This window comes from Mizuhopecten yessoensis, unplaced genomic scaffold (assembly GCF_002113885.1).
Source record: "Mizuhopecten yessoensis strain PY_sf001 unplaced genomic scaffold, ASM211388v2 scaffold245, whole genome shotgun sequence".
Lineage (NCBI taxonomy): Eukaryota > Metazoa > Mollusca > Bivalvia > Pectinida > Pectinidae > Mizuhopecten > Mizuhopecten yessoensis.
Genome location: NW_018403450.1, coordinates 116068 through 128661, shown reverse-complemented (window position 1 = coordinate 128661; position 12594 = coordinate 116068). Strand labels below are relative to the sequence as shown.

The window sequence follows — 12594 nt, the reverse complement described above, 5'->3', positions numbered from 1 at the left end:
AGAATACAAATACTGTAATTACTTACAGGGTTACACAACAAACCCTCCGTATCTGTCCCACAAAGCTTCAGTCTGAATTAGTAACAGTGAAGAATACAAATACTGTAATTACTTACAGGGTTACACAACAAACCCTCCATATCTGTTCCACAAAGCTTCAGTCTGAATTAGTAACAGTGGAGAATACAAATACTGTAATTACTTACAGGGTTACACAACAAACGCTCCGTATCTGTCCCACAAAGCTACAGAAAAATACAAAGTTTGATTATTCTGACAGATGCAATAGATTAAGTCAATTATAACTACATTCTCCCCTTTGTAGTCTTCCTCTAGATTTTCCATTTGACATATACATATACTATATATATACTTGAAACTAGAACTCCCAGTGGATTTTAGAATGTCAGCTTCATTGTGTTATGTTTCAAAGCAAAAACAAATATATCCTGGCAACAGTTAATTATCAAATGAAATAACATGTACGTAACATAAATATAAATTTGAGAACTGATAAACCTCTTGAAACATATTTGTTCTTCTACAGGCAAATAATTATTTCATAAATAGATAGCGTATATGTAGCATTCAACATGAACTAGCACATGATGTATTGACAGTTTTCAAAATACATTGATTTTCAGCTTCCAATAAATATGTTTATAAAGAACTGTCTGCTTGGAATCAACCTTTGAAATAGTTAAAGTGAGATATAGAATACACACATCACTATTACCCGTCCTTATCTATAAGGTCACAAGGTATATATGACATAGTGCGGCCACTAGTGATGGTCATATGTAAATATTGGAGCGGATACGACCAAGGAGCTACCAACTGTCCACTTCATTCCGACTACCATGTGAGTAGCTCTCCAAGCTGATCCAGGTGTCATCACACGTCCATCTGTTTACTCCATGTAAATCACCACACATCAATTGTAACGGTCAACAAATCACTAACTGCCATTTTTCACCCTATCGATACCTGGCATCCTCAACATGCAATGTTATCGACTACCCCGAATGTCATATCATCAACCATTTCATCAATGTACAAATGTACATGTTTCCACTTTTGTATATACATGGAATCAAAAATAAATATACACATCCAGAGAAATATACTCCTTATAGTTATATCAGTTAATAGCGTTTTAATTAAGTCAGAACTAAAGTATCCAGAGAAAAACCCAAGATTAAAATCTCAGCACAGCTAACTTTAAGTAAGTCGGAACTGGAGTACCCAGAGAAACCCAGGATAAAAATCTCAGCACAGCTAACTTTAATTAAGTCGGAACTAGAGTCCACCTAGAAACCCAGGATGAAAATCTCAGCACAGCAAACTTTAATTTAGTCAGAACTCGAGTCCAACTAGAAAACCCACAATAAGCTTTTTGCAATGTTGCAATATTAATGTTGCAATATTGATCATGTACCAGATAAGCTAGATTTCCTTCTCCCAATATAATACTTAAAAGATACATGCTAAAAGCTTCACCATAATGATTAACATGTTTTTGCCTATACTTACAGCGATCAGAAAGTAATATTTGGCTAAAAGTGTAGATGATGAAAACAGAATGTATGTGTCAATATACTAACATCAACTACACGTAAACATCAGTAATTAAAATTCACAAGATGTTGTTCCGCATATATATAGCTAGGTTAGAGAAGTTTTCTTTATTCAATCTGGTCATGTTTAAATTCATAAATCAAATTATATCTTCTTGATTTCTTTCACAATCAAAAAGCATAAAATATACCTTGTATAAATATACCCAATTTGACATCGTGAATGTATGTGTATATATATATAAATACGTCTTCAAAGTTCCCGTTTTGTGCTGTTTGAATATAGACCTATTTGATCATACATATGTGCTGACGTGAGGGTTATTTTACTATCTAAATGTACACATGCATATATATAGTTGGTTATACATTATTCAAATAACAATGTATCACCAGTATCTTATTTCATTTACATTTGTATATCGAAATTTAACCCAGACTTTCCATTTCACTTTGGCCCAAACAAACAAACACTAGTTACTTTTTATTTGAGCTACACTGTTTTGATACAAATCATTGTATCATACATATATCCAATTTCATATCATAATACAGTCTTACACCAAACAAAATAGCCCTATAATCTGCAGACTAACTACCTTCACGTGACTAATACTGATCACAATGAAACAGAATCCACAATAAACGACAAACTTGCATACATATGAACTGAAGGTAGACAAAGTCTTAAAGAAAACACTTCTGGATAAGTAGATTGGCCATGTTTTTTCATAAACTGCATGCATACAGTGTATAACTCTACAGATATACATATTCTAGATATTCTAGGGGCCATGGTGGCAGAGCGGTTACGGCGTGAGACTGTCTACCATCACTAACTCTCAATGACTGGGTTGCCGGTTTCAGGCTTCCAGTTTTCCTCCACCGCCAAAAACCTGGCACGTCCTTAAATTACGACATTAAGCAATAACAAACCAAACTAAAATCAAACATTGTATATTGACAAAGTGTCCAATTTTCTGTGGAAATCTATGCAATAGGAGAAATACTAGTCCTTACAACCTTATGCCAACAAAGAAACTGATTGACAATCACACTCCGATTCTAGTACACAGTTCTCACTTCATTCTTGGGGATATAATATTAACAACTTAAAGGAGTTGATGTCAAATCACACCACACACAATAACCTTAAAAAAAATGTTTGAAATGTAGGTACACAACAACATGAGATAATATTCATAATTTCATGACCCTTGACCCCCAAACATATATATATATATATATATATATATAGAATAAAAACAATTTTTTCAGATCGTCCGCTAGGCCTTTCTGCCTTCTAGGGCTTCTTCAGGCGGATTGATATATATATAGACAATTATTCTTGACATCTTGGATGCAGACAATCATTCTGACCCTTGACCTTCAGACTAGGAGGAGCATGGTAGTTGTGTAATGTTACTCATCTGCTGCCAGTTATCCCAAACAAAGGCACAGAGTTTATACACTACTGGTCAACAGCTGTCTATTGGACACTTAATTACTACAGGTGTTACTTCAGGTCAACTACACATGGTGTCTGGTTACAACTGACCACATCAATCCATCTGTCACCAATAAGTATTCACCTTGACTAAGCACTCAACAAGTCATAACCAATGATAATTTGTGCAGAATCCTGGTGCACACTAAAATTGCATACATAATGGTTAATATCTAAAGTTCATTACATATTTCCTATTTTCTAGCCTTTTCAACGGAATATTTAAATCAAATTTTATTTTTTTTCATGACACAACTGAAATCCAAAATGTTAATTAAGTTTTCGTTATAACTGTCTCAACACAGGTAATTTAAGGTAAAAATAAAAAGGTGCAAACATATAGCCTGTTAGCTCATTACAGAGACAGCTTACTTCCATTACTTCAGGCAAAAGTTCTCTTTTGTGTAATAAGACTGTACAGGAGAAATACACTCAAAAGTCAGTCAAATCACCTGAATTATCCAAACAATGTGATCTTATGTAATCAGATTTCATTCAATTCTATAGCAATGCTTTATAGCAATAACTCTTCTTTAACATAGATCAAACTACAAATTGTTGCATTCATTTATTTATCCAAACAACATTGCATCATGAAATTATTTGAAATATGATAAAAAAATACATGATTTTTTAGTTTCTGAAAAAATCAATCTTGTAGAGCTCTACTTGTATTGACTAGAGATGGGGATCGTGTGACATGGACTATGTATCTATCCACTACTGACTACAGCCTGCTGTTCGTAAGTCTGGCCTGAGGCAATAATTAGCACACACTACTCCCACCGATCAATACAGGTCTCTGCTGGAATGTGGGGAGTTGGTGGGAGTCATCCTATACACTTCAGGTTAGGACAGTGTGGTCACCTACTCCAATGTAGATGGACTCCAGGGTCAACTGAGGTCATCAGCGACTGGTGACTCAAGTTTCGGGTGTGGCTGTGTAGGAGGAGGGGGTGGGAGTGTCTATGTGAAGGACGGGGTGATGGGAACTGTAACATATGAGGATAGAAAGCTGATGATATTATGGGGTGTTGCGGAGGTGACTTCATCATAGAGGTCTATGTGACGTATGTCTTGAGAGACATTTACAGGTGGCTCAAGTTTCAGGGTGTGTACTTGTAGCATGGGGTGGAGATGGGGGGGGGGGCAGGGACTGAAACTGTAGGGTGAGGAGGGGATGGAGACGTGGGGGGGGCTGAAACTGTAGGGGGAGGGGGGGGGGAATAAAACTGTAGGGTGAGGAGGGGATGGAGACGTGGGGGGGGCTGAAACTGTAGGGGGAGGGGGGGGGGACTAAAACTGTAGAGTGAGGAGGGGATGATATATGGGTGGCAGGGGGCTAGTGAGGTCAGAGTCACAGGTAGTTTATAGTGTGATTGATATAGGAGCAGTTGTTGGGTCTGTGCATTTGAGTGGAGAGGTTTGGGATAACTCAAAGAGGTCTTTAGTGACATCGATTGGAGTTCTGGTTGAAGCTGGTGTGTATTATGGAGATGAGAAGGGTTGAATGCCTAGTCATATCTATATGTCTTTTGGGGGGTTGCTAATCCACAGTAAAGATCTGGGTGACAGTAGGATGAGGATGGGTGGCTATATTTTAGGATATACATGTAAGGACTGTCACTATGAGGAGGGGTGTTTATTAGTCAGCTAAGGATTTCTGGGCTTTTACTGTCAATAAATGAATGGAGTCCCTTCATGACAAACTAATGTTTTTTGTGCAATTTTTACTTGGGTAGAAAACTGGCAGAGTGGTTAACAATCTGACCTTCACCACACAGACGGCTGGGGTTCGATTCCCGAAGTCGTCATACACAATGAATATTCAGAGAATGTGTTTTTCTCCTGCCCACACAACTCCAACAACCGGGATAGAATATAAAATGGTCTGGGGTTGAGTGTTGAGTAGCATCTGTGCTGTAGCATTCAAGTGAGGTGGCGCTATGAAAATGATATTGAGATTATCACCTACTCTGTATATAGTCAAGGGAGGTGGGCAGAATATAAAACGTTGACATCAAGAGGTTATAATGTTTATACATGAAGTTTCTATGTTTAGGTATATGGTGGTGGTAGAACTCCCACTGAGCAGATGACCAGAGTAACAGGTGCCTAGGGTTTCATGGCTTCCAATTCCATAACATGTTTGTGCTTTAATTGGTTAGACTATATTTGGATTGTGGGGCCCATGGAGGAAAAGATGAAAAGCATAAGTGTCAACCTCGGAAACCTCCTATGAGGGAGATCTTCCTCATTCCACATTTCCAATGAGGGAGAAAGTGTGTGAAACGTGACTGAAACTGCTTTACTCAATTTATCTTTCCCTTTTTAAGTATCAAAATAACTTCAAAAAGCATTCATTTGATTCAAACACCTGTTATGATTATTTCATACACCCTGCACTAACTAGTAGATCCTTTGACCAAAGGATGTAGAGTTTGAGTTTGTGCGAGTTTGGCCCTGAATGAGGGAGTTTTGAGGGAAACTGTAAAATTTTAGTCAAAATGAGGGAGTTTTGAGGGAAACTGTAAAATTTTAGTCAAAATGAGGGAGTTTTGAGGGAAACTGTTAAATTTTAGTCAAAATGAGGGAGGATTGACAGCTACGACAAAGTGGCTAACTTTATGTTGAAGGATAAGTAGGGCTAGTGACAGAGAAGTGGTGTTAGGGGTTTAACCCTTTCACCCCTATGTAACTTCAGTAAACTCGACCATGCATTGATCTGGATGAGTTCATTACGGTCTACAATGGTGTTAGGTGTTTAAATCTGAACATGACATTTACATCAGGCTTATAATCACAGTCTGACAAAAAAGATCCCACTTTCATTTATTTCTAAAAAAAAATCCCAATCCACATTCATACACCAAAAACTTTTTTTAAAGTTCTTCAATATACACAATGGTCTTTATTTCTTCATTTCAATTCCATATTTGAACATCTTACAAAGCAAAACTTCAGCAGACTTGAAAATCAATATTCTTTCAACATGCAATTACATTGTATTACACTGTATTGCAGGAAAAAAAATATGCTTTGAAAATTTTAATGAAGACAATCCGAGTGAATCCCACAGCCTCTTTTTATATATTTATATTCAACTAGCATTGTAGAACTGTTAACAGAGGGATGCTGACATTTTCTGAATCCTATAACCGACACATAATTATAAACTTTGTTTATCGGGGGCCAGTGGTGTCTGATAAATCCTAGTATAGGCGGGTCATGGCTGTTTGATGCTGATGTTCTTAAGTTTAAATGCCACCATTAGAACTGTGTGTACTATGCATAAATCAGTATTTCTTTAGAGTTACACAATGTATATATAGTAGAAAGACTTCACTGCATAAAATTATTGATCAAGAAAAAGCTTGCAAGCTTTGCTTAAGCATCCTGTTGAAACACAACGCCAAGTAATTAAAACATAGCTGGGAATCAATTTTCAAAGACGCTGTTAAACTTGAGCAAGACTTGCTACCGAGATGTCAGAGCACGCCAACATTTAATCACTGCTGTTCACTGCTATAGCAAGTAATTCTGTGAGTTCATCTCGCGAGGCTAACGCTTCCCGTCAACAAAAGGAACAATTTTCGTATTTCATAATTTGAATATGCACAAAAGAATGCAGTTCAAAAGATCTGTTGAATTCAATATTCCTTCAGTACACGTGGAACCTTTCTATTATATCTTGAAAATTACCGAGAAAATGATATTATAATTCATGAATTAAAAGAAGCCAGTGTCTTAAATGGTATTTCCCTGGGGAAACACTGAGTCGTGGATGCTGCAATGATTCAGGTCATATTTCTGTTTTACCACGATACACTTGTAATTGATAGGCAGTATTATACAGTATCAGATTTAGGTTGTATAATTCTGTTCACAATATGTGTTAAAGATGCAATTACTGGTAATATATCACTGAATTCAAACTTTCTGATTAAATCATGATCATGAAAGTTTCTTTATTACCAAATGAAAACAGTATTTTTGGAGTCTGGAACTCCTTTTTGTAACTTGGACTAAACTTACTATAAAATACAGCACTATATGTTCTCTTAGCCCTTATGATAATTTTGAAGTCTTGACTACCAATGACTAGCTCAGCATACATCTGATCACATCACAACTCATCACGAAGGTATTTAATGTTAACACCATGGCATCCCTATCTCTAATCAGTGCCAAAGCCTATTAGCAATAATTATCAAAACTGTCAAATTATTCAAATGAAAATTATATTGTTATTCCCATTTCAAATATCTTGGAAGTGCTGTCTAACGACATGAGTATTTAATTGTTAACCAAACAATTTTCCTTCCTAATGAAATTAGCTCATCTTATTGATTTCAATAGATTTTCACACACTAATCCTGATGGGCTCAAATCAAACAAAAAATACAGTACTGTTAATCAGATGAATTTTGATGATGCTCTATCAACTTTGAAGAGCAGCTACTGTCATGCGAATTCTGCTTGACTAAGCAGAATCTGACAATTTCCTTGGTCTCGTTACAGATGCAGAGTGTTCCACCTCCTAACATCCAAGCTAAATCTGTTTCGTCTCGAGCAATTCAAGTCTGGTACCTTCACCAAAAACAGTACAAACATGAGTGACAACCAATTCTGTGTAGCTAAGCAGAAACGGCCAATTTTTGTGCCGTCTCTCTTGAAGTTAATCACCTGGTTCCTTCAAATGCCTGAAATTCCTTAATTTTACTTAATGTTACCAGGATGAGGGCTAAAATTTTATTGATCGTCATGGTAAATGAAGCCTGGAACCATACCCAGCAAGCTTAAGGATATGCTGTGTTACTGTCACTCAGAGACTTAAGGCTGTATGCTACCTTTGTTCTCACATGGCGACTTAAGGCTGTATGCAACCTTATTCTTACATGTATCCCCTTTAAAATGAGGTTCTGTCAAGAAATTTGCGAAGTCACATTAATGAAATGTTATCTGAACTTGGATTAATCAATTGACAACATGTTCAAATCACATACAAAATAAATGATGCAATACCAATCAAGTTACTCTAATTTAAATAGATAAATACAGATAATGTAAAAGGAACACAAATCATACGTATAATATTAAGTAGTAGTGTCAATTTATTTAACAACAAAAATTTCTGAATACATATTTTATTTATTAGGAAATTAGGTTTATTGATACACAGGCATATTGTACCATATTGCAACACAGAGATGAAATATTGATATATTGGTATATTGATATATTGATATATTGCAATATTTTTCAAAAGCTTATTTTAGTGTATTTGCTTTGTGTTTGAACTTTTCAAATTACTACACATTCCAGGGGTCGAAATCAGCTTTTTTAATCACCAGCAAATCCTCCTGAGAGCCTTACATACCCACCAGCTTATCATCCTGAGAGCCTTACATACCCACCAGCTTACAATATACATGTGTCTGTTGTACATTATTGTCGGCATAATTAAAACCTTGAGACTTCTGCACATATCTGTGACTACCACAAGCAAAGCTACTACCACATCTGATGACACTTCATGAATGCCAACATTGAAAGTCGTCAATTTTCAAACTAAATATGAAAAAAAGTTTGTCAGTTAGTCGCCGATATTTTCAAGATGACAATTAATTGAATTCACATTTTATTTCACCGTAACTAGCATTTTGCGAGTTGCAAAGAGTTAATGTTGAACCCTGCATTCTAACTGATATAACCATTAACAAGCTATTTCTAGTAGCGTGAAACAGCTTTTTCTGATGACAATAAATTGGGATACGTATCACAATACATAAATTCTGTATTGCGACATATTGTGACACACTGTCTCGTGTATTGTAACAACCGTAATACTTTCTATATATACATCGTAATAAAAGGTATTCAAAATGTTTTATTGAGCATATTTTTAATGCCAATAATGATTAGGGTGATAAATTTATGAATTGTGTGCTTTTTTTAAAAATTATTAATCACTGTATAATTTCTCTTTAAAGTATCTAGTAACATTTTATATTAAAATATTAGTTACGCTCCAGATTTTGTGTACAGCTATTATCAAGACTGAAATTAATTTTGTTTAAATATCCACAATAAGTCTATGGATCAATTTTCACTTACATAATAAAGAAGCTAACTAGACTTGTATAATACAATATTGTCAAGATTGGTATATTTTCGCAGAGGAGAATGTGACTCGCATGACAAGCCGACTGTCTGGGCTTCCCAGGCCATTAAATCCAAACTCAAACCTTCTGGCAAGCCACAGCCACCGTATCAATGGAGCAGTTAGCTGGGAACAAAAACCAAGAAGTCAAAATAAGCCAAGCACTAAATCAGACACAAGATAAACCAACAAACTGTTGTAATGTAAAGTGCTGATTAACAAACCAAAGTTTGAGAAATATACCTGTTTCTGTAACAAAGCATATCATATATAAATATATACAAACCACAAAATTACTTTCCTATTAAACCATGTTTGGCCTTTTGGATACAAAGTCATCTATGGCGTTAATGACGTACAGGCCGGGTTTTTTCAGTCAAGCTAAGTTTTTTAACACAAAGCCAGCCATGGCATACGATACTAATGACGAATACTGGCAGACAAATAATGTGTGAAAACATGCAACTTGAGTACAAACCAATTTAATTCCCGCAGATGTAAAAAAGACAAAGCTAAAGGATCAAAGGAATTACTGACAACCAAGCATCAACAGCGTGATAGACTGCATGAATTGTGAAAATATAACAATGTGTTTGTTGTAATTAGGAAGATATTGTACAAATGCAGTTGGCAATGAACATATATATTCTTTGTGGAGAGCTTTATGGAGGATATGTTCATTGTCCACGGTGTTCATACTACCGTACACTTCATCATAATGTCTATTTGATACATGAACCAATCATCTGTAAGCACCTGTGGTTTCACAAGTGTCGCATTAATTAAAGTGTATCCAGACATATGTTTTATTCATTATTATTGTTGTGACTGACAACAACACACCCATATAGTACTGTAACAAACTATGTAACTCGACATAGATGTATAATACATAGGGCCTGACAACCGGTATATTGACAGCTTGTGAGATTAAGTGTCCACAATGATAAAAATAAACACTGTAATTTAATCAGTATTGTATTAGATTTTCTCACAGTATCGTGTTGGATGTTTAGGTACAAACAAGCAACTCCTCCAGAATTCATCATGGCTTTCCTGAGATTTATCAGAAGTGCCTTTTCAAATAAGTAAATAAAATATTTTCAAACAGATGGATTTTTCAGTTGAAATTTTTGATTTTGAAATATTTCATAATTAATGATTTGCAGTATTGAAATAGTCAATTTGCAACACATTCTTGACACTTTACCAATCATTTTGGAAAGTGTTTAAAATCAGAACCTACATGTAGTTCTTATGGCCAATTGTACCGAGGCCTTGATCTTCAGACACGCCTATATTTGTTGTTTATAGAGATCACCATATTCAAGTACCTGTACAATGTGCAAGGCTGTCTCAAGATCAAGTAGGTATGTACTCAGATAGACAATCTTTCATGCTGTACAGTAAATACTCAAAATGACAACCTTTCACACACAATACCGTAAACACTCTAATAAACCACTCTTCATGTACAGAGCAGAAATTCTCTTGGTAAACCACCCTCCATGTATATATATATATATATGTAGAGTGAGATCTGAAATACTCAGATATAGAACGCTACAAGTAGTGCTGTAAATATTCAAAAGAATAAACCACTCCTCTCAGAGCTGAAATACTCTGGCAGACAAATTCAACCCCTTTACGACCAGTGTTGTATAATATAAATACTCTGTTAAACAACCCTTCATGTCCAGTGCTGTATTATATATATATATACAGGTACTGGTCCTTTCATAATCATATCACTAGGAGATACCTTTCTCTTATTCTACTCTTTTTGCTCGTAATCATTACAACTTTTAAATGATATTAGCACATGTGTTATAAGATTAACACATGTGTTATAAGATTAAATCATGTGTTATAAGATACAACTACATGTATATATACATGTAATTGTATGATCGAGATGCCCTAAACATTCAACATCATCATAGCCATTTGTCCTTTGGCAAGATTATCAACTGGATATTACGAAATAAATGAAGTCAAATGTGTTGTTATTTACAATCGGATGAAATAGAAATAACTTAAAACACCCTCCAAATATTTTGTTCTGGTGAAACAACATTTTTGTAAAGATAAAAAGCAATGTTAATATTTACCTACCTGGTATTTTTGGCAAGAAACCCGAAACATTTCATTATTTTCATTAAACCTTTATCTAGGCAAAACACACCTACAGAAGTCTACTATGACTGCAATTGATTACACGGTCAAGTTGTTAACATGAATGGTTATATTGCCTTGACCCTTCAAAAATTTAAATCTTTCCATGTTATCATGATTTCAGTATCATTTTACTCACAACATCAGAATAATGGCATTAAGCACTTAAAAACAAAATCATAATTTAAAACTTGAGCTAAAATTGTTGTGACAAAGGGTCTTTGCACCTAAATATGTCCAAAGAAAAAAGCTTAAGTTATTTGATTCATATTTGGGAATTCAATGAAATAGGAAGTTAACAGATAATATGATAGAGGAGAAGAGGAGAGGAACAATATTTGCCATTGGAATATATATGTGTATAATGATACTTAAGGATAATATAATTAACTCAGAAAGTTTTATATAAAAATACATTCACAAATACATGATCAGTAATTGGCTGATATTTCAATATTTTTATTTTCTATTGAATATGAAGTACCCTCTGAATTGTGCTGACTTCCTGCACAGCAGATCTGTCTAACATAGGTGTGATCTGTGTATAGTGCTATCAATTAAACTTAATCACGTACATCGTCCTCCTCATAATACAATTGAGACACACTGGATACAAATCTAGAACACCCCCACAGGCACTAAAAACGCCAAGGCTCTTTGTGTACTCTACATGAGGCACTGTCCAGTGTCAAGAAGAGCCAGGTAATTAGTGGACAGGTGAGATGTTAATTATCAACAGGAAGCGTAGGTACTAAGATTATATAACAATTAAAGACATGCCAAACATATATACAATGTACTCTGTCATCATAAAAAGTTTTGACACAAAAATATGTATATATAAATTTCCCACAACATGCTTATGGTCACTTGATGCAGACATCTCTGACTGTGAACTTCTGTACTGATATATTAATTCAGGTGGCACAAGTAAGGGTATATTTAGTAGTAGTGACAAATTCTTACCTCCTTCGACTTAAATTGTATCAGTGTACTTCCATGGTCTTTCTCCAGGAGTAAAATTCAGAAGTTGTGAAATTAAGTTTTCACCAGCTGTATTTTTTATATAATTGGAATGACCTACCTGTCCAAAGAATCGCTCCATAAACCCGCTACTATCCACGTTAACAGCAACATCATCAGCTTCTTCATCGTCGCTTTGTGCCTATATG

At 35.2% G+C, this 12594-nt stretch overlaps 1 protein-coding gene across 2 annotated transcripts in view; it reads right to left on the bottom strand.

Moving 5' to 3' along the window:
* The window catches only part of LOC110444990 (syntaxin), a 68363-nt gene that overhangs the window by 53395 nt on the left and 2374 nt on the right, over nt 1-12594 (bottom strand). For both annotated transcript variants that reach the window (XM_021489462.1, XM_021489385.1), the window contains exon 2: nt 12507-12587. In XM_021489462.1, the coding sequence (XP_021345137.1) occupies nt 12507-12587 (81 nt within the window). The remainder of the gene's footprint in view (nt 1-12506; nt 12588-12594) is intronic.